Source organism: Pteronotus mesoamericanus, unplaced genomic scaffold (genome assembly GCF_021234165.1).
Source record: "Pteronotus mesoamericanus isolate MK-2021 breed Mesoamerican mustached bat unplaced genomic scaffold, CSHL_Meso_final contig_58, whole genome shotgun sequence".
Lineage (NCBI taxonomy): Eukaryota > Metazoa > Chordata > Mammalia > Chiroptera > Mormoopidae > Pteronotus > Pteronotus mesoamericanus.
The window spans coordinates 5,449,358-5,472,664 of NW_026555205.1; the positions used below are offsets into that span (position 1 = coordinate 5,449,358).

The window sequence follows — 23,307 nt, forward strand, 5'->3', positions numbered from 1 at the left end:
TGTCCTATTTTATTTTCACCTGTAAAAGCTCCTTGGCAGATCCTCGCCTATCCACATCCATCTCAAGACAGCGATTTAAAAAGTCACGGAATACAGCCGACAGCCTTTCAGGATTCTGGAGCTCGGGGGTTCCATTAGTAGCTATCAGATATAATGCCTATAGGAAAAAAATTAGAGAAATCTATTCAGCACATACATATTAGGATTATGAACTGGCATAGAAGATACAAATCCAGTTTCTTCTGCTTCATTCAGTGGATCTTAAAATTCCAGTACACAGAATGACATTGGTGTATATTTCAAAGTTCTATAACCTTTAGAAAATATTACTCTTGGCAGTAAGTGACATTGAGATGCCCTGCCCCACAAAATTTGGAAATAAGGTTATAAGTTTATCCTCTGAAGTTAAACCAGTAAAAATCCATATGCTATAATGAATGTGTATTAGCCACCTGGGAAATTAAACCAAGAATTGCCTATTAATTTGTGATTCTGAAGAGTTGGAAAATGTATACATCAAATCATATTAACCTGATTATGTATAACCTCTGAAAGGCATGGTTGCAAAGGAGATTGTAATTTATTAAGTGTTTATCTTGAATAAATAATATTTGTGAGCAACCCAGGGATGAACAGAGTCCATTATAGAATTAGAGGAGTATAAAAACCAGAAGATGGCAGTGCCTGGGTGAAAGATAACCTGTGAAGTCCCAAAACACAAGTACTTTTGTACTGTGGCAGATGTATCTCTATAGATTTTAATGACATTTCCCTTGAAGGTCTACCTATAAGAAAAACTTATATTAGTAGCCCTGGAACCTACTGTAAAATAGTAAGTTGCTAATATGTCACTGAAATCACTGTTGTATAAGGCTACCAGAGATATCTATCTACTCATGGTGTGCTGAAAAAACCAAGAGACTTATTCTCCAAGGCGGAGGGTCATACCTGAGACCATGATTAATTCACAAAGCTCATCATTCAAAGGCTCTTGATAGCCCAAAAAAGCTAGTCATCCCTCACTATTCTTCTAAGCAAATAGTTCTAGAGCATTAAGTTTGCATCAGCTATTATTAGACACCGGAAGACCCAAAGATATTGAGTTGGCCAAAAAGTCCGTTCAGGGTTTGTTTTTTTTTTCCATAAAATAAAAGACACATTTTTCATTTTTACCAATAACTTTATTGATTTGGATATTTTGAGTATGTTGGCTATCTCTTGTGTGGTATAATGTTGATTGTTCTCAATTAATGTCTGAATTTGATTGCTATCAACTTCAATAGTCTACCAGAATGTGAGGTATCATCCAGCAAGAAATCTCTGGCATGAAACTTCGCACATGTTTCACTTCTGACATGTTAGATCAGTCACAGCACCTTATACATACACTGAACAAATCTTTTTTTGCATTCAGTTGCATTTTTACCTTTCTTGAAATAATAAAGAATAATATGCCAAAATGTTGCATATTTTCTTCCATCTTCAATATTAAAGTGGTTGCACACAAATTCACCAACTTTAATTTTTTTTAAAAAATGCATGCTGATATGCCAGCTGTTACAATACAATCTAGCAAAACTGTCTTGAATGAAGTTAAAGACAACTAAGTGCTGGTAGAACCATCTTACAGAAAAAAAATCAAATGAACTTTTTGGCCAATCCAATTTATAGAGAATGTTCTATTTTCAAAGATCACACAATTGAGTGTGAGAGAGACAGAGCTCCAATACAGTGAGACAAGACCTAATCAAGGAACATAGCAAGTGCTAAGTAAACACAAGGATGAAGCAATTTATACCAGAGCTTGGAAAGCTTCACATAGGAGCCTGGCATTTGAACAGCATCCTGAAGATTAAATAGGGGTTTTCCTGCAGGTACTGCCACCAGGGTTATGCCTGCCTATGCAACCAATCCCCTATTATGCAGACATGGCCCCTCCTTAACTTGTTTGGGCTTTGCAGCGAATTATCAACTCTCCTCCCTTTTCTGCAGCATGGCTCCTAATAATATTATTAAAAAGTTTGTTGTTTTTTTAAAATTAAAGTCCTTTCCCAAGCCAATTTTCATCAGCTGGTAAGAACATCTCTCCTCCTTTCCAGGAAACTCCACAGATGTACTTTAGAAAGGGTTAGGAAGGAGTGGTTAATCCACTCCTTATAGGATTTGCCTTATAGGTTGGCAAAAAGTGTCTGCCAACCTATAGCATGCACTAGAATCACCAAGAGGGCTTGTTAAAACACAGATTTCTGGGTCACACCATTGTAAATCAGATTCAGTAAATCTGGAGAGGGTTCCAAGAATTTTTTATTCTAATAAGTTCCCTTTAGATGGAGAAGCTGCTGGTTCCAGGCTCACACTTTGAGAACTGGTTTAATGCACCCAGCTAATTAAGCAACAGTCTAAACTGGAGGTTCCTACAATCATTTGGGTAGATTTGAAAGATTCTCCATGCCCAGTTCTCAACCCAGGCCAATTAAGTAAAAATCTCTGGGCATGGAATCCAAGCACTGGTCATTTTTTAAGCTTTCCAGAAGATTCCAATTTACAGCCAACATTGAGAACCTACTGGCCAAGGACTTGCAGCTCACTTAAAAACTCAGAATCTCTGTATCATAAGTACACCAAATATGAGAGCTACAAAATCCCATAGAGGGGGATTCTCTTGCATAGTAATGAATGAGAACTACAATGCCACATGTTTCTATAGAGTGAGATGAAACTTTGTTGTTTTTTTCCCCCAAAACATTAAAAAATACCCAGTGTAAATATGCCCTCCTCCAAACAAATCAGTTCCTTTTCTCACCCTTCCTATCTAATTTTAAATTATTTCATTGATGAACAGCAAATGCAGGTGGCAGCTATTAGGATTTCCATGCCAAAATACAAGCCAGTGGCAAATCTAGTCTTGACTAAAAGGAGGTAGTATAGAAAAAGAATGCTTTCAGGAAATCATCAATTGGGTGAAAATCAAATGATGCACAATCATAGTAGATAAATTAAGTTCAGAATGTTTTTAGTTCTTGGACAATTAGTGTTTGAAGCACATGTACACACAAACCATTTCAGTTCCCTTACCAAAAGAAAATTGGTTACTGCAAATTACATTTGCTGCCTCCACCTAAAACTCTCATTTCAACAGGCCACAATTCTGCCACACTCTCTGTCCTTTGCTTCCTTTCTTCTGTGTAGCTAAGCCTAGTCCTAAACAAACACATCTCCTTTTCCTTCTTTCCACTCTGCATAGATCTGTTTGCATGTCGTACTATTTCATTTTCTCACTTTTCATTCAGTATTCTTTGCTCAATACATTCTACTCCATATAATATTGTTCTTCACAAGTACAGATACATTTCTACCCAAGTTCTTCTCATCTCTCTTCAATCCATGCCTAATTACTTCAGGAAATACATGCTTACCTTTCTGTTTATGAATAAAAAATGACTCTGATAATAGTTGTGAAGCCTGAATGGTGTTAGTGATACAGTGTGGCAAGGGAGAAGTAAGTCCTGTAATTTGAAGGAGAATCAACAATATAAGGAACTAGTGTTATGAACCGCTGCAGAACTTCAAAGATTGCATATGTCCTCTTCTGAATTTCTATGAAAAGAATGGCTGTGGTTTTTGTTGCAGGGATGGGACTAATGGTGGGGGAGAAGGGGTCTTGGTTGGCAGCCTAACACATGATTCCTGCAGGTTGAATAGTGCTGATCTGCTTACACACCCTGGTCCCCAGTATACGTATCAAATGCAAGTTTGATTTCTTTTATGCAACACTATATCATAAATACTGTTTGATGTTTTTTTAAATTTCTTCAGAAGTATAGTTTTAAGAACTACATAATAGTTCAGCAAAGGGATGTTCTATAGTTAAAATTGTTGGACTGGTTTTAAATGCATGTTCTAAGAAAAAGGTTGAAAGGAAATAGCAATATGTTTTAACAGTGGTTCTCTCTCGGTGGTAGGATTAACTTTCAAAACATATATTTCAGTTTTCCAAATTTTCTACAATGAATGTGGCTGCTTTTATTATTTTTAAAAAAACTCTTTAAAACATCACTTAAAAATAAATGTAAAATGCTGTGCTGTCCAATTTACACAAAATTCCTTATCTATTTCTTTCTGTCTTCCTAGGATTAAATCTGCTTTTCATCAAGTACTACCCCTTGAAGGAAACAAAAGCTCGGACAATTTCTTTTTCAACTATGGTTGTGTTTTAATTGAAACAGTATTATTTTCAACTAATTTCCATTACAAAAAAATCCACACTTTCATTTATATTATGGGCTACACTGGCCTTTGTGGACTGGCCTGGGAACATACTCACTATGCATAATGCCACTTGTATGGGAACATGCACTCTGAGTTTCAAATAATTAACTTAAAAATGAACTTGTGGAATACATCCTGTGTGTCAGCTATAAAGAGAAAATTGCTGTCAATGGCCCTTCTAGTGAGAGACAAATACAACTGAAGCCAATACAACAATCACAGAAAAAAAGGATTTTACTAGCAAAGTTAAGTCTTAGATGAAGAAAGATGGAGGAAAATATATCTAGGCATGAGTGATTACATTTTGGTTTTACCTGAGTTAGTGGAAACTCAAAGAAAGTCAGCTGGTTATTAGAAATTAGACTAGAGATTTCCTTTCTAGTTGGTTGCTTCTTAAGAAACCCACTTGAGTTCAACTTCCTCATCCAGCAACCTTCCCCTCCCTCGCTCTTACTGTAATCATTAGCTTCTGTTATTGCAATGTATAGAAATGTCTTTCATACTCATCCACTTCTCTCTATATCCATTGTCTCTGCTGAAGGTTGAGTTTCTCTCAGTCAGTTCTTTAGCCTACTGATTGGTTTTATTTAACTATCAGGAGGCTATGGAACAAGCTTTTTATTTTTCAGTCCATTCTCCTTACCAATCTATCCCATCAGAGATCTCATCATGTTATCCATCTTTCTGCTTTGAAAAATTTTGGTGGCTCCCCATGATCCTTAGATGTGGTTTCCTATATTGTTTTCCCCAAAATTCCACTTAAGGGCAGCTACAATGAAAAAGAGGTAGGAGAGGGATATAGGTATAGAGATTCTAGACCCTGTACCCACACATATCTGTTTCAATGTGAGAAATATATTTTTCTCTATTTATTTATGCTTCCAAGCAAAGTTTCCTTTGAACCAAGGAATCACTATAGTCATTTGAAAACCATGGTCCACACAACATAGTAAAGATCCCTTAGGAAGGCATAAAATGCCCTTCATGATTTGACACCTGCCCACCCTTCCTGCCTTTATCTCTTTTTTTTCTCACCCGGGAGCCCTTCTTACTTCAACCCCACACACATGTGCATGTTGCCCAAAGCTATACACAACAATTTCTTCATCATTCCCATAATAGGAAATGTTCTTTCATATCTGCCTAAAATTCTATCCCTATTTCCCTTAGGTGCCCAGTGAAATTCTACTTGTTTTTTAAGCTCTATTTCAAATAGCACTTCCTTTTTACAGCCTTCTCAAGCTCTCCAAGATAGATACAGTGATCAACCACATCCAGAGTCTGAGGATTATCCTAGGTTTTAGCACTGAAGGTCCTGTGTCCCTCAATCCCAAATATCTCAATTATCGAGCAAAGCAGGATAATTGGTCACCTTACAGATAGTTAGCCACTCCCTCCTTTGAGTTACCAGAGTTCTTTGTTCATATGCCCATTTTTATACTGTATTGTGAACACTTCTTATGTCTTTTTACATCTGCCATCCTGGACACTGAAGGTGGAAATTGTGTCTTTATCACCTATGGATTTTATGGCAATGGACAAAATAGCTGTTCAATAAATATTTTGTTGCTGAATGAAATGAGAGCCAAAATGTATAAATAAATGTAACTGAGCTGGTAATATAACAGATGATATACAAAGTATTAAAACTCATAACCTAAAGTAAACTTTAAACATAAGAAAATACACAGAGAATTACAAAGGCAACTTTTTGTAGTTGAAGAGGCCTGGCATGTGATAACTTCTGACTAACCACTTCTCAGTGTGGGCTAAGGAAGAGAGCTCCATGAGCAGTGATGTAAGGATATGCAATTAAAGGGAGGGGAAACTGGAAAAAGATGACCACAACAGGAAGGGGAAGAACAAGCACTCTTTTGAACTTGGAACATAGTTCAGAAACTTAGTCTTCTCTGACTGGTCTTGAACAGAGAAGGTGTTTTTGATTAATCTTCTGCTACATCATTGAACAAGGTCTGTTTAATTCCTAAGGTAAGGTAATATAGGACCTACGACCTTACTTATAATCTTAGAAAGACAACCTTTGGCCAAAAAATGGTAGCCCTTTTCATTGTAATATACCTAGAAGCTTGCAATGTTCTGGAATTCTTTTTTTTTTTTTTTTTTTTTTTACTATTTCACTTATTTATTTTTAGAGAAAGGGATGGAGAAAGAGAGGGAGAGAAACATCAATGTGTGGATACCTCTTCAGCGCCCCCAACTAGGGACCTGGCCCACAACCCAGGCATGTTCCCTAAGTGGGTGGCGACCCTTTGGTTCACAGGCTAGCATTCAATCCACTGAGCCACACCAGCTAGGGCAATGTTATGAAATTCTTAGTAATTTAAATCTCTTGGCAATAACATACAAATACCACAGTTTTCACCCACCCCAGAATGCAACTAAATTTACCTAAGTATTAAGAGAAAAGCACTTTACCCAGCTGAAGGAATAATTCAATTTACTTTATTGGCAATTTCCTCAGTTAAAAAAGATCAAAGTAGTAGGCAGAGACAAATGTATTTGAAAAAATAAATTAATTAAAAAAAACAATTGAAATAAAATTCAGAATCAAATAAAAAAAAGATCAAAGCAGTCACCTTAGAAGTTACCACATTTCTTCAAAACAACCCATATATACCAAATAAATTTTCATTAGGGCATTTGTGCAACAGGACTAACTGTTTAATTAAAATGCTTCAGTTTGTGACTTCAGTTCATTATAACAGTTTATAGATTTTAGTTAGGATGCTAGGAAACAAACCAGGACACTTACATGGAAATGTGTTAGTGACCATGAGAGGCCCCAGAACTGATATAAAGTCTCACTATAAAAAGAGGATAGACTATGGTACAAACATTTCCTTCTAAGTTAAATACTTGAGACTCAAAACACATTTTTTCCCATGGATATTCTGTTATAAGTTGTCAACTGGCTCCCAGCCTAGTTCATACTAATCTATTTAACATACAATACACTTTAACTATAAGACCACAAGGCAAGCTATTCATCAACATCTCAATATCTGTAATAAATACTATGTCCATGGGAAGTATTAATATCTAACATTTACTGAATTATTACTATTAGCTCACTTAACCCATATAACCCACTGAGGTAGACTGAATTATAATTCCTGATTGACAGAGGAAGAAACTGAGGCCTGTGAGGTTAATATAATAAATTGCCTAATATCACACAACTAGTAATGAGCGAATCAATATTTGAATCCAGGGAGTATAAGTCCAGAGTCCATGCTCCTGACCACTGCACAATACCACCTCCTACTGTTCCCAGTCTCTGAGGTAAGAATTCTCCTACCAGAGGCTGACTAGGGCTCTTCAAGAAATGAGGCACAGTGAGCATGAACAGCTCCATCTCTACCTTTACAGAAGAAATAGGCTCTCTTGAGGTTGTTTTCTACTTGCTTGGAAATGGGAGACAAAGGGCAGGTACAAGTTAGAGGGGTTTTATGCTGTATTTACCAGTGCCTATATATATGGTGGGGGGAGAGTTTATAAGCAGCTTTTACTCTGGTTGTTACTGGCAACTTACTGCTGCCGTGGTTCCTTTCTCATTTTAGAATCTTCAACTTCCTTTGAGTGTTTCATAAGAGAGATGTTGCAGTAAGTGACTTGACACCTTAGTTTATTAATGACTTTGGATGTCAGAGGTTAAAGGCCAGAATGTATCGCTGTCTCTGAAGTGTTTATGGATTTCATAAAAGGCCCTGACATTTCTTTCTTTCTAAAGACAGAGTAAATGGGGCCAAATCTCAAAAAAATACTATATATAACTAATGTTGTATTCCATACTTTGACTTATTCAAGCCAACAGTCCAGTGTGATAACTGAATAAGCAGTGTGGTCTAATTTAGCTCTCTGCTTGCCTTGCATAGTAGGTCTCATCTGTCATCAAATTATGGAAGGGGGCATTTTGTTGTTTTTTAATCCTTAAAAAGTCATGTAAAATAACATATTATATATCTACCCCCTTATAGGATGATGGTAAAAGATAATTAGTTACCACCGACTGATTAGGTGTCGGCCTAGCTTTAGAGTGCTCCTTTAAAGCATAAAGGACTGGCCACTGCAAGAAAATAAATTCCAGATGACTTTGACAATGCATTTGCTCATTCTAATCTCTCAGGATTAATAGTGCTTGTCAACAAACACGGAGTAGGCTATGTGTACTCAGGAAGCAATCCTTGGCAGCTCAAGCATAACCCAAGGTTTCAAATCACAGGGGATTTGGAAGTAGGGGTGGTGGTAGGTATAGAGATTGAAAATTAAGGAATGCAAAATGGAGGAGGAGGCAGAGGAGAGTAGCTGTGAGCAGAGGGAGCAAGACAATGTAGGGCAAAGAGAGGGGCCAAAGGGCAATCGGGAAAGAAGGTGGCTGGTGGAATGAAAAGAAAGAAAAATGAAGGTAAAGACTAGAAAATCAGTGAGGTCAAGGGAACCTGATCCTAGGTTCCATTCTGCTACTGCCCCATATCTCTGACCCTTTTCACACAAAACATCTCAAAACATTGTATATATTTGGTATATTAACTTCCTCACCTCCTATTTTCTCTTTAACCCACACCTAATTCCTATTTCTAAGGTACCATTTAACATTATACATTTGTTTGTATCTCATTACAGAATATTAGAGCAGGAAGGGACAAACTCCTTGATACTTTTGGACTTTTCCACATAACCATATTAGGATCCAAACAGTCAAACTGTGATATGATGTAAGCAACATGAGCTTTTTGTTATGTAAACTGACTTCAACTTCTATTTTATATGCAGTTAATCAGCTGAATGTCTCTGTACACAATAACATACAATTCTTCCCGTCATTCCACAGAGTATAGACCATGGGTCCCTGTGGCAGCTTTATGACTGCGATGCTCTTCCCTGGCTTCTCCCCAAGATGTCTGTCAGAATGAGATTGCCCAGTTTCACATGCAGCATGTTTCACCTCATGATCAAGTGCCTTTTCTTGGTAAGAAAGGGGAAATCTTTCTACTTTATGAGATATAGATTTAGTCAGGAGGTGATGAGAAAAGTCTCTGAGATACTTTCTGAAGATCATTACTTTGCAAGCACTTCTAAAGACAACATACACTCAAACCATGGTCCTTCTAGCAGTCAGGGAAAGCTGTAACCTATCCACAGCCTAAGAACACAGAATCAGAGCAAGGGATCCACAAGCTTCCCCTTTCATTTAAGTGAATGTCATGTGGAAGCCCAATATAGGAAACAAATTAAAAGGTGCTGTTCTGGTGGAATGAAGTATCTTGTGACCTCTACTTTGGGCCCTTTAAGTCCATGGAACTCCTTGGAATTCTGGAGTTTACTGGTAACCAATAACGTCATCAAATTCCACTTGTTTGAAGCCATAGGGAAATGGAAACCCAGTAAAAAATAATCTATGCAAGGTTGTGGAACTCCTGATTGGCAGACCTGAGAAGATAATTCCCTGTTAAACTCACAATGCATACAGTTGGTAGTGACACTAAATAGTTCTTTGTCTGGTCCCCTCACATTCATTGGCCATGCCTAGATGAAAAGACCTGGTAAATTTTTCTATTTAAGCACTGGGGAATTCTTTTTTCATAGGTAGCTTTTAAAAAAAGATTTTATTTATTTATTTTTAGAAGGGAAGGGAGGGAGAAAGAGAGACAGAGAAACACCAGTGTCTGGTTGCTTCTTGCATGCCCCCTACTGGGGACCTGGCCCACAACCCAGGCATGTGCCCTGACTGGGAATCAAACCAGCAACCCTTTGCTTCACAGGCCAGCACTCAATCCAGAGTCACATCAGCAAAGGCTAGCACTGGGCAATTCTCTACTTAAAAAAAAAAAAAGAGGTAGAGGACAAGGAAAAAGGAAGAAGGAGCAGGAGGCAAAGGAAGAGAAGAAAAAGGAAAGAAAGAAGGAAGAGAGAAAAAAGAGAAAGAAAGAAGAAAGAAAGAGGGGGAGAGAAACAGTGAGGGAGGAAGGAAGTCATTCAGATTTTGGTAATGTTAGAACATTAGCTCTCCTGGCTACAGAGCTAACACTGCCTTAGTCAGGTTAACATTCTCTGCGAAGAGATTTATGTAAGACATCTCAGAGTATCCTTTGTCATAATACAAAGGATCTTCTAAAATGATGTCACAACCAATTTGGGAAAGGTACATTTCAAAACAATGATAAAGATCAGAAATGTTCTTAGTTATCAGGAAAACTCTGACTTTCTTGGTGAAGTCAGTTTTCATTGGCAATAACAGATTTAGAAAGCCACAGAATAAAATATTCAAGTGAGCATTTCAGTGAGTGAATATCTATCATCATAATCCACAATTTGCTTATTTAGAATAAATTTTGATTTTGAGGGATTTAACTCCTTTGTTATAAGTCTGGTTATACCTATCAGGGCCCCACAGGGGCACTTATATTTCATAGGTGATTGGTGATTTGTGACCCAATGCAGCAGAAGGCAATGGTAAGTCACTGCATGTTGTTTTCTCAATATTTATTTCTTTATCTTTCTTAACTTTCTTTGAAAATGCTATGATGAGACTGTTTGCTCATTTATAGGGTCACCCAGGAGTCTGAGGATAGCATATAACAACAACTTATTAGGACAATAAGGGTTATATACCCTTGGCTTATTCCCAAGCCATACTTTAAGGACCCTGAGGAATGATAAGAGTAGGATAAGGGAATATCATTCTTGGCCAACAGTAGGTGTCCAGTCAATTTTTAATCTTTCTCTCTCCCCTCTTCATCTGGTCAGAGTCTCTTAGGTTTTAGTTTGTTGTGAAATCAATTTCCCCTTTGCCTGTCATCTGGGTCATAACACGCCACTTTGAGAAGACTGTTTCTGAATTACAATCTAAATGATACTTGCAGTTTTCCTATAGTTAGATCCCACTTTCCTATGTTAAATTCTTGACAACCAATGATTCATGAAAGTTGTCTATCTTTTGATAGGCAATTTTTATGGAATACTACACAGAAGAGAAAACAAGAACTACTACACTTCACAACAGCATGGATGGAACTAGAGAACATTATGCTAAGCGAAATATGCCAGGGGGTGAAAGACAACTACCATATGATCTCACCTATAAGCGGAACCTAACCAACAAAAGAAAGATGCAAGGAAAATAAGACCAGCAACACTGAAAGGGAAAGAAACCAACAGAGACAAGAGGGAAGGAGGGAGGGGTGGGCAAGGGAAAAGGAAGGGAAGGGGCAAGTCAAGGAACATATAGCAAGGACTCATGGACAAAGCCAAAGTGGGGAAGGATTGAGGGAGGGAGGGGGAAGGAGGGCAGAGGAAAGTGGTGGGGGGAAGGTGGAGACAAATGTATTTGGAAAAATAAATTAATTAAAAAACAAGAAAAAAAAACCAAAAATGAAACCCTGTTACTGTTCTATAATTATTTTAGTTGCAGTTATCCCAACTATCCCGGACTTTTAGGCATGGGTTTGCCTTCAGTGTAGGAGTAGTATCAACAAACCATCAGCAAAACTTGCTGTTCTATAGTGGCTTATGGAAAAAGAAAGGAATGCTCCCATCTCTTCCTGAAATACATTCAAAACAATACTGATTGAGTGCTATCAAAGTATGCTTGCTTCTCTGGTGATCAGGAAGTTTATGTCTGACTTTAATTCCAAATGAGCACATACCTTCAAACCCAGACGTCCCAATCCACAACACAGGTTCCAGGGGCTTGAGAAAGCTAGAAGCACCTTGTCATTGGTCACTGTTCTTTATTTTCTTTTTGAAAATTATTTTTTAAATATTTTATTTATTTATTTTTAGAAGGAGGGGGAATGAAGGAGAAAGAGAGGGAGAGAAACACCAATGTGTGGTTTCCTCTCACGCGTCCTGTACTGGGAACCGGGCCTGCAACCCAGGCATGTGCCCTAACTGGGAATCAAACAGGCGACCCTTTGGTTCACAGGCCAGCACCCAATCCACTGAGCCACACCAGCCAGGGCAGAAAGATGTTCCTCCTGGCCTGTACAGGGATCAAACCCGTGATCTTGGTGTTATTAGCACGACACTCTAACCAACTGAGCTAACCTGTTTTTCAGTTGCTAGAGATTATCTTCTGCTTTTGTTCTCTTTTCCAGAAATACAAGCAAACCAGAATTTCCCTAACCAAAATAGCATTTATGTAGTGCTTTAACTGTAGGAAAAGGGGGAGTAATGAGTCTCCTAGTGTAGACAACAGATCTGAATTTAGATTTCTGCCCTTTCAGCTCCCTGGCTATAGAGATTATGCACTTCTAATCATGAGTAGTCAGACTGATGGTTTTGCTATTACCAGTATATTCTACGTACTCAAAAGCTAGCACATTTAAAATGAACTGCATTTTCAAGAGAAGCAAAATTGAGGAAAAAAATGACATATCATGAAGGTATATGCTGAGCTAATGTCATTTCTTTTTTGATAGCATTACAGGACTGGTAAATCAGAGAATGCCACAGAGTGCATCAGGATTTCTACAAGGTGTTGAAAGTGTTACTCATGACACTTTTTAAGATGAAATAAAGAAATGGGGGGCAGAATGATAGTGTGCTTCTTTCTGACCAAATCACCATACTCAAGAGGGCTGATGAAGATTTGTTTTGCAATCTAGACAGGATTCTATAAAGGGCTTGCCACAGAGCTTTTCATTTATTTGGTTTAGTCCTTGGTGTGGAATCCTGACATCATTGGTTCTTAAAGCTCCACAGGTGATTTCAATGTACAACCAACTTGGATAACTACTATTATAGGATCAATGGTTTGCATACTATACTACATACTGATTTTAGCATTTACATGTCTCTTATTGATACCAATAACTCTCTTCCAAAGATTCAATGTTTGATAGTTTCACAGATGCTTACAGCAAAGGTAGAATGAGAACACTTAAAATTTCATCTCAATTAGGATAAAGGTTTGGAAAATTACACATAAAAGGGGGTCCACCCTCAGGGTCCAATAAGGCCCTCAACTCAATGTCACTGAGACATTTCATAAATATTAAATTCCATCAGAACCCATTAACCGAACAGCTCCATTATGTGTGAATGCAATGTTAATAAAAAGGCACATTATTATGCTGAGAAAAAAAAAAACAACAAAATAAAGACTTGTTATAAGGAAATTACTCTACTTCCTTATTTAGAATCAGGCCATTATAACCAGAGATATTTTAAAATGTAACCTTTACTATATTTTTCCCATTACCATTTAGTCCCCTTATACCTCCCTTCCCCCAGCAAACAGCACACTGTTGTCCATGTCCATGAGTCCTCTTTCCTTTATGCTCAAACCCTCCACCCCCTAACCTCTCCACCCCCAGCTGTAATCCTGCTTTCCATCTATGAGTCAGTCCCCATTTTCCTTGTTAGTTCAATTAGTTCATTAGATTCCACATGTGAGTGAAATCACATTGTATTTGTCTTCTCTCACTGGCATATTTCACTAAGCACAATGTACTCCAGGTCCATCTATACTGTAACAAAGGGCACAATTTTCTTCTTCTTTATGGCCAAGTAGAATTCCATTGTGTAAATGTCCCAGAGTTGTTTTATCCACTCATCTACTGTTGGACAGTTGGGCTGTTTCTACATCTTGGCGATTGCAAAAACAACTGCAATGAACATAGGGGCACTTATGTCCATTCAAAATAGTGTTTTCCATTTCTTCAGATATATTCCCAGAAGTGGGATTGCTGGGTCGAAAGACAGATACATTTTTAATTTTGTTTATGTATAACCATACTGCTTTCCACAGTGGCTACACTAATCTGCATTCCCACCAACAGTGCAAAAGTGTTCCCCTTTCTCCATATCCTTACCAGCACATGTGTTGATTTACTGATGATAGCCATTCTGACAGGTGTAAGATGACATCTCATTGTGATTTTAATTTGCATTTCTCTGATGATTAGCGATGTTGAGCATCTACTAATGTATCTATTGGCCATCTTTGGAGAAGTGTCTATTCAGGTCCTTTACCCAGTTTTTAATTGAGTTGTTTGATTTTTCAGTGTTGAGTTTTGTAAGTTCTTTATAAATTTTGGACATTAACCCCTCATCAGATGTACTGGCAAATATGTTCTCCCATTCTGAGGGATGTCTCTTCATCCTGTTTATGATTTCCTTTGCTGTACAAAAACTCTTCAGTTTGATATAGTCCCACTGATTCATTCCTTTCCTGTTTTCCTTGCTGGGGAGATATAACTGATAATATATTGATATGAGCTATGTCCAAGATTTTGCTGCCTAGCTTTTCTCCTACAATTTGTATGGTTTTGGGTCTAACATTCAACTCTTTGATCCATTTTGAATTCATTCTTCTATGTGGTGTAATAAGGTGGTTTTGTTTCATCTTTATGCAAATATCTGTCCAATTTTCCCAGCACCATTTATTGAAAAGACTATTTTTAGCCAATTGTATGTTCTTGCTTCCTCTGTAGACTATTAATTTACTATAAAGGTGTGGGTTTATTTCTGGGATCTCTATTCTGGTCCATTGATCTATGGGTCTCTTTTTATGCCAGTACCACACCATTTTGATTACTATGGCCTTATAGGCAGTGTGACTCCTCCAACTTTGTTCTTCTTTCTCATGATCATTGTTGCTATGTCAGACTTTTTATAGTTTCATAAAATTTTTTGAAATATTTTCCCTGGCTCTTGTGGCTCAGTGAATTGAGCACTGGCCTGTGAACCAAAGGGTCACTGGTTCAATTCCCAGTAAAGGTACATGCCTGGGTTGCAGACCAGGTCCTCAGTATGGGGTGTTCAGTAGGCAGCCACACATTGATGTTTATTTCCCTCTCTTCCTCCCTCCCTTCCCCTCTATAAAAATAAATAATAAACTTTCAAAAAATTTTTGAAATTATTAGTTTTACTTCCATGAAATACATCATTGGAATCTTGATAGGAATTGTGTTCAATCAACTGGTTGCCCTGGGCAGCATGGACACTATAATGTTAATTTTTCCTATTGAAAATGTATATGCTTCCACTTATTTGTATCTTCTCCAACTTCTTCAGTGTCATATAATTTGCAGAGTACAGGTCTTTTACATCCTTGGTTAGGTTTATTCTTAGGTACTCTATTCCTTCATAGCAACTGTGAATGGGATTGATTTCTCAATTCCCCCCTCTGTCAGTTCACTATTGGCATATAAAAATGCAACTGATTTCTGGATATTAATTTTGTATCCTGCTACATTGGTGAATTCATTTATCAGTTCCAGTAATTTCTTGGTGTAATCTTTATGGTTCTCTATATACAATATCATGTCATCTGCAAATAATGACAGTTTTACTTCTGCCTTTCTAATTGGATGCCTTTTATTTCTTCTTCTCATACGATTTCTGTGGCTAGGAGTTCCAGTGCAATATTGAGTAAAAGAGTAGAAAGTGGACATTCATGTCTTGTTCCCAATGTTAAGGGGAAGGAACACCTTTAGTTTTTCCCATTCAGTATGATGCTAGCAGTGGGTTTGTCATATATGGTCTTTATTATGATTAGGTATGTTTCCTCTAATCTTGCTTTCCTGAGAGTTTTTATCATAAATTAGTTCTGGATATTATCAAATGCTTTTTCTGCATCTATTGATACAATCATGTGGTTTTTATCCTTAATTTTTGTTTATGTGGTGATTCATATTTATAGATTTGCGAATGTTGTACCATCCTTGCATTCCCAAAATAAATCCCACTTGATCAAGGTGTATGATCTTTTCAATGTGTTGCTGTTTTCGGCTTGCTAATATTTTAAAAATGTATTTAATTTATTTTTAAAATATTTTATTTATTCAGCTTTAGAGAGAAGGGAAGGGAGGGAGAAATAGTGGGAGAGAAACATGAATGTGTGGTTGCCTCTCACATGCTCCCAACTGGGGATCCGGCCTGTATCCTGGGCATGTGTCCTGACTGCGAATTGAACTGGTGACCCTTTGCTTCACAGTCCTGCACTCAATCCACTGAGCCATGCCAGCCAGGGCTGTTTTTTTTTTTTACTTTTTAAATTAAATTTTATTGGTTATACTTTCACAGTAGCCCTGATTTTATTCCCTTTGCCCCCATTATGCAACCAGCAATCCTCATGATGTCCTCAGGCAATTCCCAAACCAATGTTTTGTCCATGGGTCATGGGTATAAGTTCTTTGGCTATTCCATTTCCTATACTGTACTGTACATCCCCATGGCTATTCTCTAACTACATACTTGTACTTCTTAACTCCTCACCTCTTCACCCATCCCAATGCAAGCCCTCCCATCTGGCAACCATCAAAATGGCCCCTGTATCCATGATTCTGTATCTGTTCTTTTTGTTTGGTTAGGTGTTTATTTTAGATTCAATTGTTGATACATACATATTTCTTGCCATTTTATTGTTCATAGTTTTGATCTTCTTTTTCTTAAATAAGTCCCTTTAACATTTTATATAATAATGGTTTGGTGATGACGAACTCCATTAGTTTTTTCTTGTCTGGGAAGCTCTTTATCTGCCCTTCGATTCTAAGCGATATCTTTGCTGCATAGAGCAATCTTAGCTGTAGGTCCCTGCTTTTCATGACTTTGAATATTTCTTGCCAATCCCTTCTAGCCTGCAAAATTTCTTTTGAGAAACCAGCTGACAGTCTTATGGTAACTGCCCTGTAGTTAACTTACTGCTTTTAGGATTCTCTCTTTATCTTTAATCTTTGGCATTTTAATTATGATGTGTCTTGGAGCGGGCCTTTTTGCATCCATCTTGTTTGGGACTCTCTGTGCTTCCTGGACTTGCATGTCTATTTCCTTCACCAAATCAAGGAAGTGTTCTTTCATTATTTTCTCAAATAGATTTCCAATTTCCTGCTCTTTCTCTTCCCCTTCTGGCACACCTAGGATGCAAATATTGGAATGTTTGAAGTTGCCCCAGAGGCTGCTTACAGTATCCTTGGGGGTTTTATTTATTTATTTATTTTGAATCCTGTTTTCTTCTTGTTGTTCTGATTGGTTTTCTTCTTCTTTATGTTCCAAAAACTGATTTGATTCTTGGATTCATACAGTCAACTGTTTTTTTCCCTGTAAATTGTTCTTTATTTTAATTAGTGTATCCTTCATTTCTGACTGGATTTTTTTTTAATGTTTTTGTGGTCCTCACTAAGTTCCTTGAAGATCCTTATAACCAGGGTTTGAACTCTGCATCTGATAGATGTTTTATCTCCATGTTGTTTTGTTCTTTTTCTGGAGTTCTGATCTGTTCTTTCATTTGGGCCATTTTTTTTTTGGTCTCCTCATTTTAGCAGCCCCCCTGTGTTTGTTTCTATGTATTAGGTAGAACTACTAAGAGTCCCTGTCTTGGTAATGTGGCTTACCATAGTAGGTGTCCTGTAGGGGTCCAGTGGCACAGCTTCCCCTATCACCCAAGCTGAGTATTCGAGGTGTGCCCTTCATGTGAGCTGAGTACACTCTCCCCTGAGCTGCTGAGCTGTTGCTGTTGGCAGGTCAATGGGAGGGAATTACCCAGGCCAGTCAGTTGTAATGATTGGCTGTGAACACTAACCATCATCCCAGAACCAACATGGAGGATCATCTGTGCAGAGGCAGGGTGGTGGTGCTCCAATGTGGTCTGTACCTGTCCATTGGATGCACAGCCCCTGGTATTTCCTGGGTGTTGCAGGCAAAGTTCAGCTCCCACCTGTGTTCTGCCTAGGGCCACCCTGCATGAGCTACAAAGCAATGTGAGATGGCTGCTACTTATTCTGGGCTTGGAGATTCTCAGGCAAAGCCAAGCTGTGAACCTAGGCTGGTTGCTGCTAATGCCATGCCTAGGGATACTTAGTAAGAAATACGGGGCCTGGGGATTCACTGAAGCCAGCTGTTATTTGAAAGGATTTAGGAAGTTTTGAATCATGAGCAAAGACCAGACATTCATATGGAAAAACCAGTGTTTACAACTGTAAGTTGGGAGGGATAGAGCCTCTAGGACCTCCAGGGAAGTGCAAAGAGAGTTATCCAGGTTGATGGAGTCTCAGATATGGCATCTGCCTGCCACCTCTGTGGCGCCAAAGTGGGAGGGTTCAGAAAAGTGACAATGGTCTCTGCCCACTTTTCTGTATGGGAGAAAGCTATCTCCTAGCTCTTGCCTTGATGTTAGACACTTCAGTTCCTCCCCATATTCCACTGGTGCCTTTTAAGCTGCTACCTCTGTGCTGGTGCTAGAACCTAAAGGGAGTGAGTCTGAGTAAGTCTAGTGTGTGTGTTCTTTAAGAGGAACTGCTTGGGATTCCAGAAGTTTCTTCCACCACATCCATCCCCAATGGTTTTTGCAGCCAGAAGATATGGGGACTTATATTCCTGCCACTGGAACCATTGGCTAGGGGGCATAGTTTGGGGCTTGGAATCCTTGCTCATGAAGTATCCCTCCCAAATATTTATCTTCCATATATGGATATGGGACCTGGTCGCTCATGTCTCTGCCCCTTCTACCAGTCTGGATGGTTGTGGTTATCTTAATTCTGTAGTTGTCAGGCTTCCATTCAACTTGATTTCTGATGTTACTGAGTGATTGCTGTTCTATAATTTAGCTGTAATTTACAGGTGGTTGTGCAAGGAGGTGAGCTATGTTTGCCCCTGCTACCCCTTTGACTGGAACTCTTGGTGCTAATATTTTCTTGAGGAATTTAGTGTCCATGTTTATCAGGGATATTGGCCTATAATTTTCTTTCTTTGTAGTGTCTTTGCCTGGTTTTAGAATTCGGATAATGCTGGCCTCATGAAATGATTTTGGGAGCCTCCCCACCTCTTAAATTTTATGAAATAGTTTGAGAAGGAGAGGTGTCAGTTCTTCTCGGAATATTTGGTAAAATATACCTGTGAAGCCATCCCATCCAGGGCTTTCATTTCTTGGAACTTTTTTCATTACTGCTTCAATTTCACTAGGTGTAATGTGTCCATTCAGATTTTCTGAGTCTTCCTGATTTGTTTTGGATGATTGTATGTTTCTAGGAATTTATCCATTTCATCCAGATTGTCCAGGTTGTTGGCATATACTTGTTCATATTTTCTTACAAACCGTTGTATTTCTTCGGTGTCAGTTGTTATTTTTCCTCTTTCATTTATGATTTTATTTATTTGGGCCCTCTCTTTTATCATCATGGGTATGGTTAAAGGTTTGTCAGTCTTGTTTATATGTTCAAAGAACCAGCTCATGTATTCATTGATGTTTTGTATCATTTTTCTAGACTCTATTTCATTTATTTCTATTCTGATCTTTATTATTTCCTTCATTCTACTCACTTTGGGCTTTGTTTGTTAATTCTTTTCCAAGTTCCTTTAAGTGTGAAGTTTGATTGTTTATTTGAGCTTTTTCTTGGTTTTGTTTTGTTTTGTTCTGTTTTGTTTTGTTCTGTTTTGAGATCTCCTTGTAACCTTATGTATTTCCCTCTTAGGACTTCTTTCCCAGTGTTCCACAGATTTTGGATTGTTCTGTCCTCATTTTCATTGTTTCAAGGTATCTTTTGATTTCTTCCTTGATCTCATTGTTTCTCCATTCATTGTGTAATAACATATTATTTAGCTGCCATGTCTTTTTGTGTTTTTCAGTGTTTTTCCTGTGATTGATTTTGAGTTTCATAGTATTGTGGTAAGGGAAGATGCTTGAAATTATTTCCATCTTCTTAAACTTATTGAGACTTGTTTTGTGTCCTGACATGTGGTCTATCCTAGAATATGTTCCATGTGCACTTGAATAGTATGTATCTTCTGCCATTTCAGGGTGAAATGCTCTGAAGATATCAATTAAATTCATTTGATCTAGTGTGTCACTTAAGGCCTTGTTGGTTTGTGTCTGGAAGATCTATCCATTGAAGTCAATGGGATGTTAAAATCCCTAACTTTGACTGTATTTCTATCAATTTGTCCTTTTATGTCCATCAAGATTTGCTTCACACATACAGGTATCCTAGACACATACAATAATCCAAAACTAAAAACTAAAAAAACTTCAGCTTTTCCTTGTCTGGGAAGCTCCTTTTTTCTCCTTTGATTTTAAATGAGAGCCTTGCTGGGTAAAGTAGCCTTGGTTGTAGGTCCTTGCTTTTCATCACCTTGAATATATCATGCCACTGTCTAAGTGGCCTGATTCATTCTTCTGCTTCATCTAACCTACTGTTTATTCCTTCCAGTGTATATTTTATTTCAGATATTCCATTCTTTATATATTTCTGTTTTTTCCTTAATATTTTCTTTCCTCTTTTCAGTTTTTTAAAAATTTATTATTGTTGTTCAATTGCAGTTGTCCCCATTTCCCCTTCATTATTCTCCTATGTCCTGTGCATACCTCCCTCCCACAATCTCCCCACCTTGTTCTTGTCCATGGGTCCTTTATACATGTTCCTTGACTTCATCCTTCCCCTTCTTTCCCCTGTTATACTCCCCCCACTCCCCTCTGATCCCTGTCACTTTGTTCTTTATTTCCATGCCTGTGGTTCTATTTTGCTCACTTGTTTGTTTAGGTTCCACTTATAGGTGAGATCATATGGTATTTGTCTTTCATCCCCTAGCTTATTTCACTTAGCATAATACTCTCCAGTTCTATCCATGCTGCCACAAAGGATAGGAGTTCCTTTTTCCTTTCTGCAGTGTAGTATTCCATTGTGTAAATATACCACAGTTTTTTGATCCATTAATTTACTGATGGGCACTAACACTGTGTCCAGGATTTGGCTATTGTAAATAATGCTGCTGTGAACATTAGGGTGCATACGTTCTTTTGAATCGGTGTTTCAGGATTCTTACGGTATAATCCTAGTAGTGAAACTGTTGGGTCAAAAGACAGTTCCATTTTTAGTTTTTTGAGGAAATGCCATATTATCTCCACATTGGCGGCACCAATCTGCATTCCCACCAACAGTATATACTAGGGTTCCCTTTTCTCCACAACCTCACCAGCACTTGTTTGTTGATTGGGTTGTGATGGCCATTTGGACTGGTGTAAAGTGGTATCTCATTGTGGTTTTAATTTGCATCTTTCTGATGGCTAGTGATGTTGAGCACCATTTCTTTATTTTTAATTATTTTTAATTGTTCCAATATATTTGTCTCCCTTTACCCACCACCACTTTCCCCTGCCTCATCCACCCCACTCCCCCCATCAAACCCTCCCCAACTTGGTTTCTTCCATGTGTCCTTCACACCTGTTACTTGAAATAACCGTGCCCATTCCCCTCCCCACTTCACCCCTCCCTTCTTTCCTCCCGTCCCTGTCGGATTCTTCTTTCTTTTAATGTTGCTAGTCATATTTTCCTTGCCTGCTTGCTGTGCTGATTAGGTTTCACTTATAGATGAGATCATATGGTATTTGTCTTTCACCCCCTGGCTTATTTCACTTAGCATAATGCTCTCCAGTTCCATCCATGCCATCGCGAAGGGTAGCAGCTCTTTCTTTCTGTCTGCTGTGTAGTATTCCATTGTGTAAATGTCTCATAGCTTTTGTTTTGTTTTGTGTTTTTAAAATTTATTTACTTTTTAAATACATTTGTCTCTGCCTCCCCTTACCTCTTTCCCTTGCCCACTCGCACCTTCCCTCCCTCAGCTCTTCCCCTTTGGTTTTGTCCATGAGTCCTTGCTATATGTTCCTTGACTTTCCCTTTCCCTTCCCTTTCCCTGCACCCCCTTTCCCTCTTGTCTCTGTTGATTTCTTTTCCTTTCAGTGTTGCTGGTCATATTTTCCTTGCATCTTTGCATTGTTGGTTAGGTTCCAATTAGAGGTGAGATCATATGGTATTTGTCTTTCGCCCCCTGGCTTATTTCGCTTAGCACGATGCTCTCCAGTTCCATCCATGCTGTCGCAAAGTTTAGTACTTCTTTTTTCCTTTCTGCTGCGTAGTATTCCATTGTGTATATGTACCATGATTTTTGATCCAATCATCTACTAATGAGCATTTAGGTTGCTTCCAACACTTGGCTATTGTAAATTGTGCTGCTATGAACATTGGGGTGCATAGGTTCTTTTGTATTGGCGTTTTGGTGTTCTCAAGGTATAGTCCCAGCAGGGGAATCGCTGGATCAAAAGGCAGTTCCATTTTCAGCTTTCTGAGGAAATTCCACACTGCTTTCCATAGTGACTGCACCAGTCTGCATTCCCACCAACAGTGGACTAGGGTTCCCTTTTCTCCACAGCCTCGCCAGCACCTGTTGTTTGTGGATCTGTTTATGATGGCCATTCTGACTGGTGTGAGGTGGTACCTCATGGTGGTTTTGATCTGCATTTCTCTGATGGCGAGTGATGCTGAGAATCCTTTCAAATGCCTCTGGGCCCTCTGTATCTCCTCCTTAGAAAAGCATCTGCCCATGTCCTTTGCCCATTTTTTGATTGGATCGTTTGTCTTCTTGGAGTGGAGTCGAGTGAATTCTTTATATATCTTGGAGATCAAACCTCTATCTGATGTATCATTAGCGAATATATTTTCCCATATGGTTGGCTCCCTTTTGATTTTGCTGATGTTTTCTTTCGCCGTGCAGAAGCTCCTTATTTTATGAGGTCCCACTTGTTTATTCTTTCCTTTATGTCCCTTGCTTTAGGAGACAGATCAGTGAAAAAATTGCTGCGTGGGATATCTGAGAGTTTCCTGCCAATGTTCTCCTCTAGGACTTTGATGGTGTTGCAACTTATATTAAGTCTTTTATCCATCTTGAGTTTATTTTTGTGTATGGTGTCAGCTGATGATCCAATTTCAATTTTTTGCATGTAGCCGTTCAGCTCTCCCAACACCATTTGTTGAAGAGGCTGTTATTGCTCCATTTTATGCTTCTGCCCCCTTTGTCGAATATTAGATGTCCATAGAGACCTGGGCTTATTTCTGGGCTTTCTATTCTATTCCACTGGTCTATGGGTCTGTTCTTGTGCCAGTACCAGATTGTTTTGAGTATGGTGGCTTTGTAGTAGAGTTTGATGTCCGGTATTGTGATCCCTCCTACTTTGTGTTTCTTTCTCAAAATTGCTGCAGCTATTCGGGGTCATTTATGGTTCCATATAAATTTTTGAAATGTCTG

The 23,307-nt window shown here is 38.4% G+C and overlaps 1 protein-coding gene across 4 annotated transcripts in view; it reads right to left on the bottom strand.

Annotated features, from left to right (window-relative positions):
• The window catches only part of PAK3 (p21 (RAC1) activated kinase 3), a 157,134-nt gene that overhangs the window by 4,714 nt on the left and 129,113 nt on the right, over positions 1-23,307 (bottom strand). For all 4 annotated transcript variants that reach the window (XM_054580363.1, XM_054580362.1, XM_054580361.1 and 1 more), the window contains one exon: positions 20-157. In XM_054580363.1, coding sequence (XP_054436338.1) covers positions 20-157 — 138 coding nt within the window. The remainder of the gene's footprint in view (positions 1-19; positions 158-23,307) is intronic.